Genomic DNA, 22,926 nt, shown 5'->3' with positions numbered 1-22,926 from the left:
GGTGGGGGAAAAAATCAATACTGTGTAGTATGGTGATATTTTGTTTGCTAATAATGTATCGATACAGGGACAGCAGAAATCGATATTTTGTTACAAAAAAGGTTTTTGTGCTCTGACTTCAGAGCATGTTGATCCTTTTTCTGAGCAAGAATCCTGACATTCCTTCACTGTCCAAATGTGTTTAACTTGTTTTTGGCAGCAATAAACATGACAGTTTACTTATTTTAATTTAAGACATGTTTTATTTTAATTAAGTTTAAAACTTTTTTATTTAATGTAAAATTATATTTTGTTTTAATTTACTTTCAAATTCTTCAGTTGCTGAAGGGGCTGCATAGTTTTCATAAACTGCATAGTTCAGAATAGCTATAATTGTACCAGATGGTTGATTCAGTTAAGTTGGACTAGACTGTAATACAAACCGTTCAGTTTGTCAACAATAAAACTGAAATGAGAGAAAGACTGAGTGTGAGACTTTGATACTAGATCAAATGAATATTGATAAAGTTTACCTTTATGTACAGAATCTGAATATTGCAAAATATTTTTAAAAAAATTGCAATAATATCGTATCGTGGGATGTATGGTGATTCCCACCTCTAGATAAGTAGATATTCAGACCAAAACAAGACCGGTGTTAAGAGACCTTGGAGTTTTATTATTTGCCTCAAGTACCAGTGAGACATTAAATATGATTCCCAAGATCCCCCAAAGGGAACCATTGCTTTAATGAGTAACACAGGGCTTTGGGGTTTTGTTATGAGCCTGCTGATGAACCAGAGTGTAAGATATCTAATAATAATAATAATAATAATAATAATAATAATAATAATAATCACACAGATATGCTGAGCCAAACCACTAACATGGCATTCAGTTATATTGTGGAGATTTCACTGTAAACATCTCATTTTTTACCAGTCAGTGCTGGACTGTGTTAACATGCATGTGTTGTGTCAGGTGTTGACTAGAATCTGTCAGTTTGGAAGGCCATTTTTTATATTTAATCAAAGAGAAACCCCTCCTTTTACTTTATTACGCAATTCATTTTTGAATCTTATCCCAAATTTAAAAAAGACCGTGGCAGAGGCAGCGGAAAGCAGGCGGGGGTTTGTTAAAGAATCATCTACTTGTTTCCACTGCATCAGATTTTCCAAAGAGCCCTCAGCAAATGTTTAAGCCAGTTTAAAACGTGTCACAAACACATTTAGTTATTATAGTCACTAAGTAAAGGACTTAAGAAAATAAGTTTAACACATCAAGTTTAACAGACTGAACAAGCAGAATGTAGCAGAAAGGTGAGCATATCAGAATAAACTAGACAAAAAGTTCTACTTACTGTTATTAAAAAATCTGTTTGCCTTTTTGACAGCCACCTATTCACTGAGAACATTTCTAAAGCTCAACTTAAGATGAGATGTATTCTTGTGTCTCATGCCTTTCAAATATTAATCATCTGCTGCAGATGTTTTTAAGGCAGTTTCTTCTTTTATTGTCCACTTGGAACGTTGCACGAAAGGACTGGAAATGAGTGAGAACACAACCAAATAAAAACTTTCAGAAAGCCTACGAGAGTAACGTAGACAAACTTAAACTTCAGTTCAGTCTATACCATCAGGTGTGTCTTACAAAAATCTGCCACGTTTGCTCTAATTATGCATGTATAAATTAAGTACACCAGCTCAATCAGTACCGCTGAGGAATCAAATGTTTTCTGAGAAGTCCATGTGCACGCAGCAGGAGAAAGATAACCCAACTGCTTTACTGTCTTTGTTCCCCAGAAGTCCACCGGGTCAAAATTATCATCAATCTGGACGGCAGCAGCACAAGCTCGGCTGAGCACAAGGTTTAGTTTACAACACGGCGGGCACACTGCCATGCTGTTCAGTTCCTCAAGTGTGGAGATCTACTTTCAACCACGACTCAACTGCATGTCTAACCCGTTCGTGTACAGTCCCATACTGTATTACAACTGACTGCATAACGTCCAAATAATTTCTCATTCAATGTCATTTTGGAACTGATTCTATTTCATCCCATTCACTAAACCCTGTAAATTTAGTCACTGAAATGTCACCATAGGGTGGGATAGGGTGAGGTGGAGGCAGATGATCCGCTGTGCCGACCCCTAATGAGAGCAGCCGAAGAAGACGGCCACATAACGTTCCAGACTGACATCAGGTAACTTTTTATTGTACTTCAGAATGAGATCGCTGACTGATTTAAGAAATCAGCTCTACAGTTTTACAGGGTCTCTGTGCTTGATTGGGCATCTGAACTGCCCACAAAGTATATTGATATTGTAAAAACATCTTTTTAAAAATGTCTACATACTTAAACATAAAAAAAACCCCTAATACTTCAGTTCAGTTATATAATGGACATTTGACACACATCATTACTACATGGTTGTTATTCAGTTATATACCAGGCTACACTAACTGCCAGCCAGACTCAGATATTTTGTAGGGTAAAAGTTTCTTGTAAACACAAGAAACTTACAACTGGTAACTTGATGAGCTAATGATCTTTTTGTATATATCAGTGCCTGTGAGATGGTTTGCATTCATTCACAGAAATTTTATGGAACCACTAGAATATTTTGGGCTGTGGGCATTTTCTGAAAGATAAGTCAGTAAAGATGTACGTCTACTGGCGGCTTTAACACAAATTAAAATGTACTCAACTCTGTAACTCTAATTTATTATTAGTCAAATAATTTTGCTTCTTCTAACACAGACTTGAAATTGCCATGGTGTGTGTGTGTGTGTGTGGTATGTGCTACTTCAGAACTGGAACTGAGGACATTTTTATGATAGAAAGAAAACAGTGAAAGCCAGATACACAAACTGGGTTAAAACTGTGTTTTGTGAATTTTTGAGACAACTTTCAAGCACAAAATGAACCGATATCAAAACCAGCTCTGCCTTTGATGATGCACAAGTTTAGTTTTGAGTTGTCTGAAATCAAGATCATGAAAATTATACATGTAGCATACCTTGTAAACTGTCTATTTGGGACAAGGTGCATTCTGAACAAGTGCTTTAACTATATCTGACTTAGAAATAGCAGAGATTAGGGCTGGGCGATATATCGAGTTTTTAAAAAATATCGATATATTTTCATACGAGATATAAGATGTGACAATGTCCTTTATATCGATATAGTCTATGTTACGTTATAATTATACTTGTGGAGCCACAAGTTTGCCTCTCTTTCGTCCACTTTTGTCTCTACGCAACGTTACTAGGCCTCGCCTCTCCTTCACTGAACACAACTCCCCCTCCTCCCCCATAGCTTCACCTGCAGGTAGCTACAAGATGGACACGGCAAATCTCCGTTAGCGAGTTGTGGGGCTGGACGGCGTCGACGTGTTAGCGAGCTAACCGCGCTAACGAGCTAACCATGCAGCCCACAGGGGCTGCACGGCCTAAGCTAACCGCGCTAACGAGCTAACCATGCTAACGACAGCCCACAGGGGCTGCACCGCCTAAAATCCCTTCATTTTCTCAAAAGTTGACAGCGCGCCTTATGTATGAATTCTGGTTGTGCTTACTGACCGCGAACCGATTTTAGGTGGTACACGGCGCTCAGCAATCTGTCAAAAAATGTTTTAGTACGACTTTGGTAAGCTACGGAGATGCAGCGCTTGATAGATTGTCGGAGCATTACGGCTACCGTAGTCTGGAGCCTCGCGGAGTGATACGTACCGTGCTTCAACGTAATATTACCGTATTGTGTGTGTATAAGGGCCATAAATGGCACCTGTTAAGAGACATGGTTATAAAGAGGATTTCAAACTCAAGGCTGTCAGTCACGCAGTAGAAGTTGGGAACAGAGCAGTTGTGAAATCTGTCTTTGTTATTATGCTCAGCGTCTGTTAGTTTACATTTTGACTGCACAATTATGAGCTTTTTGTTATGCACAAAAACAACATTGTTTTCTTTTATTTATGGAGCATTATTATTTAATAAATGCTGATAATTTATTTTTGAGTAATTTCTTCATGTAAATCTATGCTGTCTGTAAATAAAAATGCCTGTGTGACATCTGGGACACAGTGTGACTAAGAACTCTCTTTTTGTTCTTAACTTATGGCTTTAAAAAAATATCGAGATATATATCTTATATCGCCACCCAGCTAAAAAATATCGAGATATGAATTTTGGGTCATATCGCCCAGCCCTAGCAGAGATCAATTAAATCTGTTAATGCATAATGTTATATGAAGTTGTGTTGCTTCCCCTGCACAATCTCCAACTTTAGTTAAGCTTTAACGTGTTAGCTTTGGAGTTGGAGCTTGGTTCTTACACAACACAGTGACACTGACTCGGGCTTTGGTGGTTCTTCGCAGTTTGGGCCAATTTAATCTCTGCTGAGGACGACAGTTTGGATCTTTTTCAGACCGTGGCAATGTGGCTACACTTTCTAATAACTTGTACTGTTTGTGTCAATCTGTCATCGTCTCAGATCTGCACTGAGCTCTTTGGGATGCCCACTTTTACTGTGTGTTGCTCGGTCCAACAAATGCTGTCACAAAAGCCTTGCGTCGGCAAGAAGAAGCAATCTTCTGCAGTCAGACGAAATTAAGTGGTCTTGACAAACTGAAAGACATTTTGAGCTTTAATCCTGCAGCTGAATGAATAACTTAAATGAGAATATGTGTATTTTTAATCAGTGTGTATAAATTTCATCCTTCATTAAAAAAAGCACAAAATTTTTTTTGTTCTTTTACACTTGCACATTATATTTATTATTATTCAGCTGCAGAAAAAAACAGTTCACAGACATTACTGAATGTCCTATATTACTTCAACATGATGATTGCAAATAAAGTTTGGAATTTTAGTACCCCGACAGTATTATTATGACAAATTAAAATTAACTGATCTGCTACACTATCTTTATTAATTCTAATCCCTGTGTAAACACCGTGCCACAATTCCAACTGACAAAAAAAAACAAGAATATATACATATTAGGGGTGCAACAATACTCGTATCGGTATTGAACCGTTCGATACAGTGCTTTCGGTTCGGTACGCATATGTATCGAACAATACAAAATTTTTAATTTATTTTATCAATTTTCCTTCTGACGATGCTGTCTGTGTTGAGCGCTCAGTGGATCTGCGCTCGACAGTGCAGATCCACTGAGCACAGCACAAGCTGGTAACACAGAAGCTAAGCTAGTTGCAACGAGGGAAATTGAACCTCCCCCACCCTCATTCAGATCTGGCGTTTGGAACAATTTTGGTTTTCATGTGATGTATGACCCTGAAGGTAAGCGCGTCATGGACAAAAGTAAAACAGTATGTCGGATGTGCCACGCAATGCTCAATTGGTGGGAACTAGTGCGTTAGCGCAGTTAGCTTGTTAACGTGTTGACACTGTCCAGCCCCACACACGGGGCGATCCGCGGTAACTCCTTAACGGAGATTTGCTGCGTTATGGCATTAATGTCATTTTAACGAGATTAACGCTGACAGCACTAGTGGGAACACAATGAATATGACTGCACATTTACTCCGACATCATCCTAGTGCAAAGACAAGTGGAAGCAGACAAAAACAACAAGCACGCATGCTACAAACTTTACCCGAGTCATTTAGACAGCCGTTAGCACATGATTCTCCTTATGGGGACCTGATATGTTTAATATGCTGCTGAGAATATAGCCCAGAAGAAGCGTATAGTATAGCTTTTATTTTGGAAAGAGACATTTCTCTGTAATAAACTCTCTTTTCCAAAGATGAGTGATTCCTCAATCAGATAGATTTATTTATTTATTATTATTTTGTTGTTTGTTTCAGCAACATTAAATTTAAAAACTGTACTTTTGAGTTAAAATATATATTTATAATTTTAATAAATGACAAATTAAAAAGGCATGAACATTTTTTTGTATCGAAAAAATATCGATCCGTGACACCAAAGTATCGAACAAAACCGAACCGTGAATTTTGTGTATCGTTGCACCCCTAATATATATATATGTATATATATACACACACATACACACATATATATGTATATACATATATATATGTGTGTGTACACATATATATATGTATATACATATACATATATGTGTGTGTACACATCCAGAGCAGCTTGAGTTGCATACTGTCAGACTAAAGAAGGGTTAGAGTTTAACGTCTCTCTTCCTCTCTAATCAGTTTGACTCTGAGATAAACAATTCATTCGACATCTCTAAACCATTTCCGTCTCTTGTTTCTCGCTCTAGACTCATTGTGCCTGTGTTTAAAAAAAAGAAAAAAAAGAAACGTACACAGCTGCTTTTCCTGGGACTTCCACGTGCACCTCACTGTAAAAAGATAAGGCAGGTGGACAGAGAAAGTCAGCATGGGGCCGGAGGTGAGGGCGGACAGAAAGGAGGTCGGGAGACAAGCGGCTGACAGCCAGCAGACAGCGGCTCCTGAGGTTTCCATTACCTGAGACAGCCTGCTCAGCCACTGGCGGCTCTGTCACCTTAGAAGGAACAGCACTCTCAACTTCAGTATGAACCCAGACAGGGACACCTGTTATGCAATATTCAGGAAACTGTCATAAACATAAACAGTGGACTGAATATACAAACACATACTGATGGCTGTGCAAAATAATAGCTCAGACACAGACGGTCAGCACCTTACCCCTGTAAGCCATCTCTACTCCTTTTCCTCCCTTTGCTGTAACTCATTCAAGAGAGAATCTCTACTTATTACCCAGTGTAAGTGAATACGTTACTTGTACTGTTCATTAACTGGGTGACATCACACAGTCGCCCGAAGTCTAACATAGATTATGGGAATGGAAACACAGCAAGCTACGAACTTATTTTTGTGTTTGAAAGGTGACTTTTATCCTTCACTGTGAACATGTTAATTCAGGAAAACAACCTAGTTCAGATCAACAAAATGTGCAGAGGCAGCCAGCAGGCTGGCAAACACAATAGACCAGCGAGTCAATGAAAACAAAACAGACCCTGATACGCACCGACTCTCCTTTTCCCATCAATCACACGAACTCACAGAGAAACTGATAAATACTAAACATCACAGCAAGCTTAACAAGTTCAAAATAAACAGAAATTGTTCACTTGTGATTTATGAGACCGAGGTTTTCTGGGCTCATTAATACTGTTGCACTATTCAACAACTGATATCCAAACAAGGTAAGCCAATCTAATTCAAAAAGAAGTATCATCCATAAGACCCTGACCCTGGTTTTCCTTAATCCTGGAGATTAACATGCAGGGGAATCGCATGTGAAATATGAGAGAAATGTAAGGTGTAGTATAGCCCGTTGTCCCTTGGCACTCTCGTGGTGCACATATGGGTGACTGCACCTAATGCTGCCGCATTGGTTTACTTGAGCGCTCACATACGTGTGAGTCTGTGGGAAGGAGCTTGCATTTCAGGATAAGTGTCAGTGAGCTTTAGTGGTAGACTACTTAGATTTACCTCCTGAACACCCAACACATATTGTCTTCCCTGTGCTTAGATATCACACATAAGCAAGACAGCAACGATCTGTCTGCAAACAACATGAAAACTGGGCTGTAACTAAAACAATTGTTTAAAAAATATAGAACTGACAAAGAATGAAAAAGCATGAGACCATACCACTTTTAATCCAGGTGTGTCTCATCGCACATGTGTATGGACTCAAGCACCTAATTGTGCAATCTGCTTGAATAAACACTTGTGAATGAACAGGTCTATAGAGTTCACTGAATTTGAACATGGCACTGTAGCAGGGTGCCACAGTTGCAACAGGTCTGTTAAATAAATGTCTTACTTCATATGCATTCGTAATCAACTCTTACCATAGCAACTCTGTCACAAAGTGGCAGGCCATGTAAAGTTACAGAGTCGTCAACGCTCTAACTGTGAGGCTAATATAAAATAAAGATTTCGACAATAGTTGATGCTGATGAGGATATTTTTGGTTGTCTGTTCTCATAACAGGGTCACTCGGCTCATCGTCACACTATTTTTGAATGTTCAGACAGAAAGACAAAGCAACAACAAATTGACATTAGCCACTAGCACTGATATATGTCGTGGTACTGCTATTCAATATCTATATGTCAGCATGCCTCAAATAAATAATCATCCCTAATATTGAATTCCTCATTACAAAGACTCTTTAAATGTGACATTGCATCATAATATTTAATTTAATTTTCAAACTTTTTTGCATTCCTAGTTGATTGGAGTGGATTTAAGCTCTATAGATATTACAACAGAAGAGATAAGTGTATGCCAAAAAACAAAAAGCTACAAAGAGAAAATGAATAATCATAGTGCTTTTTTGGATCCTCATCTGAAAAGTGATATAACTGATATAATCTCTCTAAGCAAATATAATGAACCAGCACTGGGGATGTATCTGCAGTCAACGCCTCCTGTCTCACACATCAGCAACTCTTAACACACCGATGGCCAGCCAGGGCTGTGGCGGACACAAGAGATGAGTGAGTGGGGATACTGTGTGAAGCCAATCTGCTAAATGAACAGTGTTTATCTGTCAGTTAAATGTCAGCTCTGAAGTCCAGCCCTTATCAGAATTAAATGTCAGGGACGAAGCTGGGCGATCTTTCTGAATAAAACATAAAACCTCTAAATGTCCAGCGGGAAAACACAAACACATTCTCTGAGCATCCTGGACTCATGGGACAGTAAAGGAGAGTAAGCAGGTTCTGGTATGAATTATAATGCACACATGTGGTGGAGCTGTAGCAGATTAGATATCGTTTTCAAGCACTCATCAAACATTTACTTGCAGCTGCCAGTGATGATCCATCTAGATGTTTTTCCAGTTGTACTATATAACGCAAATATACGGTAAAGATTATGGGCTCAATAAATACGGACTAGAGGTACTTGTCTTCATTATATAATGTTTATATTCCTGTTTTTACTGGCCACGCACCGCTTATTATTTCCTTTCCGAACCCATTCCTTTTTGACTCGAAGTTGCTTTTAAATTTTAAAAATCCCGGGCAACTTTTAACCTCACTTTTTTTCTATGATAGAAAATAATTACATAGATAAAGAATTCACTGGTGTGACTGACAGGTTAACCACTAAAGTCATTAGGTTTGTAACAGCGTAGTGACCCCGGCCCTATTTAATGTTAGCTATCAAAACTGTACATGGATCGCGAGGGCGTAGCCTCTAGCAGCCCGCCACAACCGCTGTTTGTCCGCCGCACCTGTTCGCTGGCCATCCCTTCCCTTCGTGTCTTACCTTATGCTTTATGGGACTTCTCCACCACAGGCTGCCATTGCTTCAGAAAGTCTAGAAACGCGTCCTGGTTAAACTTTCCCCGCGTCGACAGCAGGCTGAACTCTCAAAGTGAACTTTCTCGTTAACTCACATTGTGGCTAACAGAGGTGGTGATGCTGCGAGCCCACGCGGCTCGTGACGTGCTGCCTTCAGGGTCTCCTCCCGAGATCGTGAATTTGGACTGTACGCTTTTAAAGTGGATCAAGAGCAAAGGTTTCTGAGACTGGAAATAATATATATTAATCACGACCTCAAATGTCAAAGAGACTTTGTTCCCGCCACATAAAGCTGGTTAACGTCGTTGTTTGTGTAATAATTTTTGAGAGCGCCTGAACGCAGCTTAAGCAGATTAAAACGCACAAATGAGACATTGATGTTACCGTGCTCTCCTGAAGGCTTGCTTCCTCCCCAGAATTTTTTAAAAACCCACTTTCTGTCCTTCTAATATTTCTATTTGTGGGTAGAATCTGCTCATATGCTGAAATACAGTTTATTAGAACTGTGTGGCAAGAACTAATGACATTGTAAGCTCTTGTTAGGAGTTTCAGGCAGAATAAAGTCTTACTCTGGTCTGAAAAGCGTTCTAGTTAATTGTTATTAATGTATATTTGTTTGTTCTAAAAAGGCCACTGTTAATATTTTTCATATAAAATCATGCACAGAGCTCTTCGTAGTAAAAATCCAAGTATATCCGTCATCACTTCTAATCAGAAAGCACCACTGGAAATTAAACAAAAGGATACTAAGAGTACAGTATGGTCACCATTCTGGATGCTTTGTTGTTATGGAACCATTATACAAAGCAAATGTAACCATTTAAATATAAATGAGTTTATTTGTACTTAACCTTTGCATTACTTCTAATATGACAGTCTGATCACAAAGGTAATGTTATATCTTCAGTGATAGGTGTTATGTGGAACAGATATTTATGATGTGGCATATGGTACAACATACTAATAATTTACTCTTGATAAATAACTAATGAATCTTAAATATACTGCCTTTATCATGAATTAATGAATAACAGATTTTTAGAAAATGTTGGACTATGTTTGTCCTTATCCTTGAAGACCTGCCCCGGGCTGTAAGGAGATAAGTGGTTAAAAAAAACACTGATGGATGACATTATTAAGACATTGTAATTTCAAGAAACATTTGGGAAAAATAATTCTTACCAGAACCTGCAATGAACACGTTTTACTTTCAAATATGATCATAAATCATATTTATAAATCATACATATAAGCTCTTCATCAAGAAGACTTTCATAAAACCTCCTGACATAGTAAAAATAGTGAGTGCATGGTTAATGTTTTACACACTGCACAAACATATCTAATATTTTAAATACCCAAATATGTAAATACTTAAAAGAAATGATCAACTCTCAAACCAGAAAACTGTATTTTTTATTATCGCATCATATCAGAATCTTCAGAAAAAACTGTGAATTACACCTCCTGGCCCACCCCCATGCCTCCCATAAAACCAGTAGTCAAATATTGATGATTGTGTCCATCATTATATTATTGTCATGACAACCTTTGTAAATGCAGTTACATATTGCTGAAACTGATTACACTGAGTGCATTATCAGATATGGCTGCACTGTAAGATTTAGCCTACGGGCTGCTTTTGCTTGGTCGTACAATCACTGCACTGCCAGTGAACTGTGTATTGTGGAAACCATTTAGGAAGCTGTTCTTCAGTCGGTGCAAGAAGTGGACATATCTCACGCCGGGTCCATAACCGGAGAACACATGTGACACCTGCAGGCCAAGACAGATGTGTACATTGAAATGCTGGAATACAGCACAGTGCACTGTAGTGGCAAAGAAATGAGAGTCTCACCTCTTTCCAGTTGTGAGAGTAAACCAGTCGCTGCTCGGTGGGGTTGACTGCGTGCTCTGAGATCACTGTGTTTTTATCCGCAGCCAGTAACTTCACATGCAGCTGGTAGATTGAGTCATGCAGCTGACTCTCCTCATACCTGATAACATGACACACTTAGATTTTCCTAAAAACCTCAAAGACATTTTCTGTATGTGATGTGATTAAATTGTTCAGAGCAGATTATTATACACTCATATACACTCCAGGCTTGTGGAATGTCTTTATATTCACAAATAGTATAGAAATCTGGGACCTTCGGGGGAATGAGTGCTAAGGGGACTAGCTCAGTCACTTAAGTGGAAACACATCTATATATGTGAAGTTAAGAGAGTCTGTTTGTTCTTCCTTTTTGGCATGCAAACAGAAGCCACGCATGTGTCAATTCAAGCATTTTAAACTTGGAGTTCATCTCTTTATTGTCTCAACTTGTACAACAATCATTGCTAGTACTGCATAAGAACCCCTTTTGCTTCCAGAACCAACTTAAGTCTGTGTGGTAATTCAACAAGATTCTGGGAAAACATTCCTCGGAGGTTTTCCATACTGACATGACAGCATTACGCCGTGGCTGCAGATTTGTTGGCTGTACATATACAATGCAAAACATCTGTTTTACAACATTACTTAACTGGATTTGAACTCTGGTAACTGTGGAGGCCATTTGATTACAGATAACTCATTGTCATGTTCAAGAAACCAGATTGAGGGATGAAAGCAGCTGTCAGAAGATGGGTACAATACACATAAAAATGTTAGACATGGTCAGTGACAATACTTGGGTTGTAGAATTTAAATTATGTTTAGTGTGGGGGGGGGGAAAGGGCTCCAAAGTGTGGCAGGAAAATATTCCCTACACCATTACACCACTGTCCATCTCAATTGTTGATATAAGACAGGATGAATCAATGCTTTTATTTCGTTAATGCCAAATTCTGATCCTAAGACTATGACCCTGAAGAGTCTTAAGAGAACTGTAGCACATTGTACGTTCAGAGATGCCCTTCTGCATACCTTGGTTTTAAAAACTGGTTAATCGACTTACTGTAGTTCCTAACAGCTCGAAGCATTGTGTCCATCTCCTCACCTTTGACATCAACCCAGAGACTTGCTGGATATTTCGTTATTCTCTGTAAAACCTACCGCTGGTTGTGTGGGAAACCCCAGGGCATCAGCGGTTTGTGAAATTCTTAAAACAGCATGCTGGGGACCATAAACCATTCCATGCTCAAAATTACTTGAATCCCCCCTCCTCCCATCCCAATGCCTGTTTTGAATGCACTGATTTACTGCCGTGTGACTGGCTCGATTACGTATTTGCGTTAATGAGAAGTTTGGCCAGTGCACTTAAAGTGGCTGGTGACGGTAGGTTGATCTGAAAAGTGCACAATGACCATGTTGATTGTTTGAGCTAGGACTAGCACTTGGTATTGTCCAATAACCTTTGTGACTGAGACTTCCAGTTTAATAGGGGGTGTTCAAGAGAGACCAAAATATACATGTCATGGGATGAGCTTTTCTTCCTGTCAGTTTTATCACATTGCTAATAGAAGGGGTTGTACGAATGCATATAGTTCAGTTTCGGTTTGCTTTTTTACTTTTATGGGTTTTGACTGTAGTAAAAAAGCATCTACAGTGTTGACTTCATGCATGAAACAAGCAGCAGTAGGGAATTTCTAGCAGCAGATTGTTGAGACACACACACCAACACACAGGTCTCTGTTGACCAATAACCATTTGGAATTGGCAACTCTTTAACAGATCAATAAGTAGCAGGATGCCAGTGTGTGTACATTAAGTGTCCTTTTATTACAGTTTTTGGTAAAAGTAACATAATGTGTGACCTTTTTGTCTAGAAGCAGTTGTACATCCTTAGTTTAGCTGTTCAGTTTCATTCACTTTTATTCACTGAGGACTAGCCTGCGAGCGCCCTCTGCTGTGTCCCTAAAAGAACTGCTGACATTTTTTGTAGAAGCGGTAAAGGCTCATATGGATTGGCTCTGGTATTGGTATACTGCTCCTGTTTAACTTCTTTGACAATGCAAACTCTGTTAGCATTATTAGGCCCTTTTACACTTTACTCACTCGGTGCAAAGGTTCTATTGTTTCACTTTGAACTAAACCAAAATGATGCAGTCACAACTATAACTAATTTATTTACATTTTTTGTTTGTATTTATGTTTATTTACCCACCAGTCTTGGATGGCAATTTCAGGCTGAAACTCATCCAGCAGCTCGTCCCACAGTCCTTCTGCTTTCAGGTCCACAACCTGCTCCATGGTGAACCAGCTGGGAACACAAACAAGAGTTATACTTACTACCACTGTAATTATACAACTAGAGGTTATATAGCAACCCACTCTTTAAATGTCATTTCTACAAGTATGTTTGCTGATAATCCTGGTTATACCCAGCATCGTGGTAATATCTGACCCAAGTAACACCTACCTGTAACGAGACAATCCACACACCACAACACCTTCAGGTATGCCGCTTGTATCATAGGGCAGGACCTCCGCATTCGTGGTCCAACCAGTGAAGTTGCCTAGGGATTCAGAGATTAGTCATGAAACCACATTGATTTGATTCATTTTTTGGCTAACGTCACTCCCGTCCCTCACCATCAGGCTGAAATCGTGGAGGTCCGCGGTCAGGCACGGCAGGCAGTTCGGGTTCAGGTGGTGGGATGTCTTTACTCAACCCTGTGTAGGGAATAAGAGACAATGTTGGCCACTGTAATCCCAGTTTACACAGCTCACAGACAAAGAGTTATCTTTCTGACAAGCACTGGGCGTGCCTCTTTGTAAAAACACACTAAGTCAGCATTCTGAGTCACACCTCAGTTTCCAGTTGTCTTAGGGTCATAAAAGCTTTTTCACATCTAATCTTTATGGTAAATGGACAGATTCTTCTATAGCGCTTTTCAACTCTCCCGGAGTACTCAAAGCGCTCTATACAACAAGGCAGCCGTTTTAGTTGATCTGTTTTATTTCTTTCTTAAAAACAGCACACTGCACTGTTTAAATGACAAGGAGGTTTAACTCAACGCTTAATGTTTTCAGTAAAGTTATGTCTCACATAACTATCAAAAGTAAAGCTGCTGAAGCGTCAGCAACCTTTTGTTCCGTTTGTATATGAAGCTGAATGTGGCCGCAGTTTCAAGGAAATAACACAAGCTTCCATTTCTGACTGTTGGATGTGCATTTGTGTCTATTGGCATCGTTTCATAAACTTTGTATGCAACTGTGATGGGTTTGTGTTTTCATTTACTTGTTAGCAATGCATTTCACAAACTAGTTTAGTTGTTGTGTGCAGCAGAATACTGGCTTAAAGTCACAGTGTCTCCGATACCCAAAGCATCTATTTGTTTGTAAACATATCGCGACATAACCAACAATATATATGCTGAATGGTAAAACAGCACCAGTTAAAGTATGAAGACATCAACTTCCTGAAGATCGGGTTTTTTTCCTTCTCCACTTCTGCATTAGTCAGATTGCACACAGGTACTCAAAAACAAGTTTCGGGAGGGGTGGGGAGGTCCGTGCATTTCCATTTTTCCGTAAATGACCAAAGACAACGAATTAATTAATAACTTCATCCCGCTAATACTAAAATCTGAATTCACACCAGCATAAATGTGTGCAACACATGCCATCTGTCTGTAACCCAAACTTTCTGTGGATCAGAGAGAGACAGCAAAACAACAAGCGTAGCGTGTGTAACAGTGATATGGTACCGTATGGCGCAGGGTTCATCAGTAAATTTCTTCCGAAGGGCTTGGCTTCATACACGGACTTCCAGTCCAGGCCATCGGGCATCGGTGCACTCTGCAGGCTCCACTCTTCCTCGCACTTCTTCTTCCACTCGGCAGCAGACATGGTGCAAATAGCGTGACAGGGCACTACAGCTGTTTCCGAGTTCCCAGTCGGTAGTTTTATCTGGAACGCCCCCTCCTCCCACTCGAGCACAAACCACCAATAGAGGCAGCAAATCTTTTGTGACTAACTAAAGGAGACTTTTTATTGTAGTCTGCCTGTGACACACCCCAGTGTTGCAAGCCAACATGCTGCTCCTCCCTGGACTCTTAAAGTCACAGCAGTTTAAAAGAATTTCCATCATCACATGATTCATTTATGACACATGTCTGAATACAGATAGTGGAAAAATGTCAGTCTTAGTTTTGCTGGATCTCAGTGCAGCATTTGATACAGTTGACCACAACATATTACTCAAACGACTGGAGAACTGGGCAGGTCTTTCAGGAACTGTACTAAACTGGTTCAAAACATACTTAGAAAACAGGAAATACTTTGTATCAATAGGTAACTTCACATCTGAGCAGACAAGTATCACATGTGGAGTTCCCCAAGGTTCCATCTTGGGACCCCTTCTGTTTATTGTTGTATTTTTGTATTTTCCTACTCAGTTGTATATAGTATTTGTATTTCTATTTTATTCTATTGTATATATTATTCTATTCTATTTTATTCTATTGTATATAGTATTTTATTTTATTCTATTGTATTTTATTGCATTCCAGTGCTTTCTAATTTCTGCTACATAACTTTGCACTTTTGCTGTAACAAAACAAATTTCCCACCTGTGGGACTAATAAAGGTCATCTTATCTTATCTTATCTTATCTTAACATTTACATGCTCCCACTGGCACAGATTATAAAGAACAACAAAATAAACTATCACAGCTATGCAGATGACACACAAATATGTATTACAATGTCACCAGGACACCGAGGCCCTGTACAGGCTCTTGGTAAATGCATTGAGGAAATTAATGACTGGTTGTGCCACAATTTTCTCCAGCTAAAGAAAAACAAAACTGAAGTAATAGTCTTTGGTGCCAAAGAAAAACGATTACAGGTCACCAGAGAACTTCAATCTATACACCTAAAAACCACAAACCAGGCGAGAAATTTGGGTGTAGTGATGGATGCAGACCTAAACTTAGAAAAACACATTAAGACAATAACAAAATCAGCTTACTATCACCTCATTTATATTAAATATATATTAATATATAATATAAGCCCTCATATTATATATTATTTATTTATATGTAGTTTCGATGAATCTCGTTTAACGTATAATCCTTTATCTAAAAAAGCTACAGAAACCTCACTACTGAAAGTGTGTTTAAAATGAACTATAAGGTGAATATAATAATATCATTTCGCTGTATCCTCCAGTAGCCTCTAGTTTTTTCTGTGTGTATAATTCTTTGATAAATATATTAAATCTTTTGTTAGGTTCAGTAGCTTGTACTTATTTATTCATGTATTTAAATCTCAGGGAAATATAAAAATGCTTAATCTTAACAGCAGTCTGCCAGTCTTGTATTAATCTTCTAATATTATTCTAATATTATTACTTATTCAAATGTATTTTTTTCAAAAATGTATTTTAAGTCAAAGTAAGCACTTTGAAAATACCACCAAATTAATCACTTATTAATTAAAAAACATTCTATTTGTAAAGTTGTCTATTTAGCTCATTTGAAAAAATATGGAATTGTTTTATTTGCAGTTTGGTTTAAACATTTCTGCAATAAAAAAACAATTTCCCGGAAAGTTTCGTCAGTGAGCAGTGTCTGACGATTCTGATGCAAGGAGCACTTTGCACTTTTAGGATATTGCATGATAACTGCACTCTTGCACATTGATTTTTGCAATGCTTAGAAGTCTGTATCTTGGCCGAGTTAAAGTTAAGCTTGTTTACTTACAGATATCAAAAGGCTCAGTCTGCATCTTAAGCGCTAAATGCATTTTGCATCATTTTTCTATTGGAAGTGTTAAATGCAATTAAGTGCAGTAAGAGTTTAATGTTGACTGCAGTGTTAAACATCCACAAGGTGGAGACATTTGTATGTATTTAGTGAGGACACCTAATTTCATCCACCACTGTGCTGCACTAAAGCTTTTTCAAAGCATGCGCAACTCACTGAAAGCAAAGTCAGCACACTCCTCAGGGAATTATCAAACAACAGGGCCTCGCACATTTTTAGATCATGCCTAAAATTAAATAAGTAAGCCTGACATTTATCATTAATGTAATTAATGTGTGAGAGTCTAATGGGATTTATATTCCATGTTTTTTATCCTGCTACCTCAGTTTTGCTTTTCTTTATGTAAATAAAGACATTTCCACCTTAAATTCATGTAGAAATTGCAAATATGTGCCTAAAAAATTACCCAGCCTGATCATTGTTTGTTCATTTATAGTATTCTCTAAGTGCTTCATAGTATAACACAAATAGATGTTGGGAACCAGTTGAAATCAGCATATTTATAGCCTAAAACGTATAAAATGTAATGTTATTTAGGTTAATTTACAGGCTACATGCTAATGACATAAGGAAGACCCTGAGTCGACAGGGTGTGTGTGGCTGGCGGAAAGCCACAGACACACAGGTTGCAGCAGATGCTGGGTTGGCAGCTTGAGCTGCAGGGCAACATGCTGTGCTGTAATATGGCTCTGACACACATAGTTACTCATAGCATACAGAACTGTGAGGAGAAGCAGTGTGCCAGATCAGCCACAACAGCACTGTGGCTTGCTTTGTATTGTAGGGCTGCCTTGTGTTGTTAAAACAGCTTAGATGTGGCAGAGGCCTGCATCTTGTACTATTAGGCGGTTTCACCATATCCAGGGTATCTTTTCATTATCTGGATTCACTTACGTTCAAATGTTCAGGACAGTTTTGTTGTTTCTATGGCTGCATCACATTAAGCATTTAAGATATGTCAAGTGGTAAAAACCAGAATGAAGACATCAACTTCCTGAAGATTAGTTTTTTCCACTTGTCCATCAGTCAGATTGCACAAATTTCCAAATTTCACAAGACAACTTTTGTTTGTTTTTTCTTTCAGCTGCCACCCTGATGGTTTTTAATTATGTAAGAGCAAATAAAGAATTAATTCAACGTTCAGTATATGAGCAGAGCCCTCAGATAGCCATATGAAAAAGGTTTTTGTAGTTTTCCTCTTACTAAGAAGTGTGTGGTGGTTGATCTTGTCTCCTAATTCGTCCCGGAGATGTGTTAATACTGCAGTAATTGTGTTTCTACTTCCCTGCGCCATTCTAGAAATCCAACAAAGCATCGACACAGCCTCCAACTGTGACTGGCCGATTGTTACCCATTTCAAGCTACTTCTTCATCCGCCACCATTTCTCAAATCATAAGTAACGGCTAATCAAATGCACACAATTATTTGATTGCCAGCAAATGTGAGACCTCATTTTGGCATTTTGTTGGTCTGAACCATTCGTGTTTCGACAGGGTGTGTGTGGCTGGCGGAAAGCCACAGACACACAGTCTTAACATAATGGAATTATCCTCTCAGGAGTGGACATCCCAGAGAATCCACCTCAAGGTCAAACTGTGCAATACTCAAGTCCAAACAAAGAGGAACAAAGGAAATTCCAAAAGCTGCATCTCAGACTCTACAGATCTCACCTGGCATGTTAAATGATAAAGTTCAGGACAGGACAATAAGATACAGACTGAACAAGTATGTTGCACCCCAGATTCTCATTTAAGTATATTCACTGCAAACCAACGGATGACATCGTGGCGGGGATGTCCATCTTTTCTATGCCATCTATAAGTAATTCGTGCTGTTAATTTAGTGAGAGCTCCAGGCCCAGAAATCATATTCCTCTGTAAAGCTACAATCACTTGTTTTACACTTTGATCGAGCATTTCCTGTAAATGTAAGTTTGGTGATTCGTTTTGTTTTCCTCTTTCTAACAGGTGTAAAATTTGTCAGAAGCTCTGGAGTCTTAAGTTTTAATTTCCTGTTTGGACATCCCAGATCTACATAAATGATATATGTTTCTTCCTGCAGCAAACAGTCCTAGTTGTCCCTCTTGCTGTTTATGAAATCACAATCAAATGCAATTTAAAAGAAATGAGAAAATGCAATTATCACACACTGTAACACACCTCAAATTGAATTCACGATCTGATATCACATGGATTCGCAAGCGCAATCTGCTTTGATTTGGCAAGTTATTCCATTAAGCTGTGGCTACATGAGCTGAAATAATTGCCCCTCTCTCTCTCTCTCTCTCTCTCGCACACACACACACACACACACACACGCAGAAAGCGTGGAAAGAATAACCTTTCTCATTTGAGACTCATTCATCCATAAGCAGCAGCAGATTGAGCCAGACTGAGAGTGAATAACACCAGTGTTAATTCTCCAAATAATAATTTCAGGAGGAAAAAGAATGTGACAGGAAATAATTTTTGAATCAGCACAAAGGTGTTTTTAAAGTAGTAACTGAGTAAGTATGAAAGTAATCAGGGCTGGTAATCCAGCTTGTCAGAGGACGGAGGAATGACTCAGAGGTTTTTTTGGTCAGGTGATGAGAATAGCAACCTCTCAAAGGGAGAAGAGGGTAGTATGAGCTGTAATGATGCACAAATCTACACATTAATAGGGTATAAAATAATGATGAACTCCAAAGTTGCCCTTACTTTGGAATACTATTCTTCATTACTTTTATTGCCGTAATTGTTGATACAAGACCCAACCCACACTTCCAGTTTGTTTTCTTTGTTCTCACTTGTTGTGACCATACTAACAAACTGTAGGTATGGTGTAGGTGAAAGTCACAGTGACTTAATAGATTCACCTCACAGGTACAAAAAAGGCCTCGTGGGAGATTTAACCGTCAAATTCAAATTCAAATTTTATTTGTCACATACACAGTACGATATGCAGTGAAATGCTTACACAACTGCTCGTGACCTAAAGAAAAAAAGAAGAGGCTATGAATAAGATAGGAAATAAATATGAAAATTAAAAAGGGGTAAATTTAACTAGGAAGGAATAAAATAAAATAAAATATAAAAATGAAAGTTAAAAATGAAATAACTGTACAACACAAATTAGAATGAAGGGTAAATTTAACTGGGAAAGAATAAGATTAAAAAATATATAAATTAAAGTTGAAAATAAAATAACTGTACAACAAAATACACAATACACAGTATGGAAATATATAAGAATGTATGAAGAAATATAAATATAAATATATATATATACACAATAACAGCAGCTGTACAAGTATTAACTGGAAATGAAGAATATAATGTCCAGTGTTGTGCAATCCACATTATATAGTGTCTTGTGCAGTGCAAATATGCTTAAAGTGGTTTAAGTGATGAAGTGAAAACAATGTCCAGAATGTCCAGTGTGTGTATAAGAACTATATGTGTGGGTCAGTACTGTGTGGTGGTGTGATTGAGAGACCGTATCGCCTGCGGGAAGAAGCTCCTCCTCAGTCTCTGGTGTCATATACACCTGGGCAGACCAGTAGAGCAGCACATCCAGCCCAGCCAGTGGGCTAGTTAGTGTTTACCCTTTTCAGCTCGACTGTGAAAGCACTTAAACAAGTGTTGTAAGATTTCGATACAGCGTAGTGTGTTACCAGTGGTGTTTCTGGTGACTGTGGTCTCAGGTGCCTTCAGATCATTAACAAGCTCCTCCTGTGTAATTTTGTAAAATTCCTCCACCTTTGAGTCAAGATCTTGCATGATGCTCTGGAACAAGGCCGATTGATGGTCATTTTATATTTCTTCCATTTCTGAATAATCACACGACCTTCTCACCGAGCTTCTTCCTGATGATCTTGTAGCCCATTCCAGCCTTGTGCAGGTTTACAATCATGTCCATGACATGTTTTGACAGCTCTTTGGTCCATGATGGTGGAAAGGTTAGAATAGAAGAAACTGATTCTGTGGATAGAATCAGTGCTTTATGATTGATCGATTGCAGTCTATGTGCCACATGGGCACGAAACACATCTGTGGCAGCCAGAATTCTTGTTGGGTTGTAGGGGATCAAACCCTTATTTCACTCAGTGACATGGGGATCAGTTTATAACTTTAATGTTTGGACCCTGTCTCAATGCTATGAGCTCAGTTGTTATGTTCCAGCATTTTTACATTGTATTTGAACAAGTTTATCAATTTTAGAAATGTCACCCGTCCGTGGTTTCACTGTTATTGGGTGACTGGTGTAAGTGCCTTGAGGAAAACATCTTACTTTCTGTAACAGCTGAAGTAGTCGTATATAAGAGGCTCTACCATTAAAAGTCGTGTTTATAGTTTATATCCTTACTACAGGAACAGCCAGCAAACAGTAGAGTCTCATAATGGGAGATGAAACAGAGGTATGCTTTCAAAGCAATGAGTAGATCAGTCTGCAGCACTCTGGACAAATCTGGAGACTGAATTTCTATCAGTACATAATCTAACATACTTTTAAAGGTTAAATGCAGCGAATCTTTAATGGCATTAAGGTAACATATGTTCCAGTTCAGTGGACATTTTTACAGATTAATATGTCAAAGCAGCAAAAACACATGTAAGTAATAAAAACACATAAAAACAGAAAAATAAAAACAGAAAGACGCCTAAAAGGCTCAGTAGTGACTTTCATCTCAGCCCCGTGCCTTTAGATTTCTTACTGGAGTTGCAAATTAAGGCCTCTCTTCAGGTTCAGAAGACACAAATAAAAACACATTGTTTTTTTTTTCTAATAGATTTTGGATTTTTTTCATTACATTTGACATGAAAACGATTCCCTGAAATATTCTCTCACCTTTGGTGCAGTTACGATGGCTGACGCTCCTCCTCCTTTTGCCCTAAAAACAAACACATCAGAATTTTCCTGAGCTGATACAAACTCTCTGCAGTGACTGTTTCATCATTCAGTGCAGTGAAAGGCACATGCATGAACTGTATGTTGGCACTTGGACATACATAGTTCTCTTTGGTTGCCAATTTCGGATGTTCTGTGGCGTGATGACATTTTTGTGCTTCCGCCTCGTCAAAGTATTTTTTCTTCTCCTTCTCTGAGAGCGACCTCCACTGTGGATAGAAGATCACAAGAACGCACTGTCAGCTCGTATAAATACACAGCCACACTGCTACTACACATAACTACAGGACAGCTGGTACACATGCACAAACAAGAGCATAGAGCATTAACAGATGCATAAATAGATTCAGAGTTACACTTACTCTCTCTGCCACAGCTGCATTCACAGCTGCACTGTCACTGATATTTAGTTCTGCTTTCACCTTTGTCCTCTGCTCTTTAAGGTACAGCATGAAGGCATTTGGGGGCTTCTTAACGTAAGCCTGGTCTTCACCCTGTTTGGTTTGCTGCTTTCTGTTTCAACAGGAATAAAACCCAGAGTGAGAGCATGTGTTACCACTGTGTACAACTGTGAGGAAAGTACTTTAAAAACACGAGTAACGCTGTGAAACTGAATGTAAGGCGACACCATTAAAGGAGGCTGATTACAATAATTCACACACACATCTGCAGATAAATGACAAATACCTGCAGATCAGTGAGAAAACGCAGCAGAGAAACTTACTTTGGAGCGCAGCTGTGGGGTGGAGGAGCTGGAGGAACAGTTGCTGTTGTTGCCGATGCGATGTTGTTTACAGGTAACTGATACAGTAGATTGTGTGGAGAGAGGGAGAAGGACAAAAATCCAGAATACTGACACTTAGTCCAGCATTTCAAAGACTAGTAATGATAAACAGCACAGAAACATATAAACAAAACAGTTTTTCTTTCATTAGCCTGAAGCATCCGACAGGTTCAAGCACCTTTATCAATAAAAATCTAAACTGTCTGAGTGTCTCACCTGTCCTTGGCTAGCTGTGCCTGGCTGGCAATACACATAATA

General features: G+C 38.7%; 3 protein-coding genes across 4 annotated transcripts in view; all 3 read right to left on the bottom strand.

Moving 5' to 3' along the window:
- Positions 1 to 10,549, bottom strand: part of slc8a2a (solute carrier family 8 member 2a) — a 41,836-nt gene extending 31,287 nt beyond the window's left edge. For both annotated transcript variants that reach the window (XM_085174227.1, XM_085174228.1), the window contains exon 1: positions 9,257 to 10,549. The gene's annotated coding sequence lies outside the window, so the exon portion shown is untranslated. The remainder of the gene's footprint in view (positions 1 to 9,256) is intronic.
- Positions 10,550 to 10,830: 281 nt separating this feature from the next.
- On the bottom strand, positions 10,831 to 15,152 carry nccrp1 (P1, F-box associated domain containing). The gene is made up of 6 exons (XM_085174229.1): positions 14,929 to 15,152; positions 13,811 to 13,891; positions 13,638 to 13,734; positions 13,383 to 13,478; positions 11,150 to 11,288; positions 10,831 to 11,067 (listed from the first exon to the last, which is right to left on the bottom strand). Exons 1-6 carry the CDS (start codon positions 15,068 to 15,070, stop codon positions 10,921 to 10,923), a joined length of 702 nt encoding a protein of 233 aa, XP_085030355.1. The 5' UTR covers positions 15,071 to 15,152; the 3' UTR covers positions 10,831 to 10,920.
- Positions 15,153 to 18,730: 3,578 nt separating this feature from the next.
- The window catches only part of LOC146509364 (transcription factor 7-like 1-A), a 5,823-nt gene continuing 1,627 nt past the window's right edge, over positions 18,731 to 22,926 (bottom strand). The window contains exons 1-6 of the mRNA XM_085174071.1: positions 22,885 to 22,926; positions 22,609 to 22,685; positions 22,247 to 22,397; positions 21,986 to 22,093; positions 21,825 to 21,867; positions 18,731 to 21,713 (exon numbers count right to left, since the gene is read on the bottom strand). The exon at positions 22,885 to 22,926 is cut by the window's right edge and continues 1,627 nt beyond it. Of these exons, the coding sequence (XP_085030197.1) occupies positions 21,703 to 21,713; positions 21,825 to 21,867; positions 21,986 to 22,093; positions 22,247 to 22,397; positions 22,609 to 22,685; positions 22,885 to 22,926 (432 nt within the window). The 3' untranslated portion in view covers positions 18,731 to 21,702. The remainder of the gene's footprint in view (positions 21,714 to 21,824; positions 21,868 to 21,985; positions 22,094 to 22,246; positions 22,398 to 22,608; positions 22,686 to 22,884) is intronic.

Source organism: Neolamprologus multifasciatus, chromosome 10, assembly GCF_963576455.1.
Source record: "Neolamprologus multifasciatus chromosome 10, fNeoMul1.2, whole genome shotgun sequence".
Lineage (NCBI taxonomy): Eukaryota > Metazoa > Chordata > Actinopteri > Cichliformes > Cichlidae > Neolamprologus > Neolamprologus multifasciatus.
This window is presented reverse-complemented; position numbering and strand designations above follow the sequence as displayed.

What these genes read in the sequence shown, in the direction of transcription:
- nccrp1 (XM_085174229.1), bottom strand. Translation starts at nt 15,070, where the DNA reads ATGTCTGCTGCCGAGTGGAAGAAGAAGTGCGAGGAAGAGTGGAGCCTG. An exon ending in GATGAACCCTGCGCCATACG is followed by an intron (nt 13,892 to 14,928) that starts GTACCATATCAC and finishes TTCCCTACACAG; the next exon opens with GGTTGAGTAAAGACATCCCA. An exon ending in TCCACGATTTCAGCCTGATG is followed by an intron (nt 13,735 to 13,810) that starts GTGAGGGACGGG and finishes CTGAATCCCTAG; the next exon opens with GCAACTTCACTGGTTGGACC.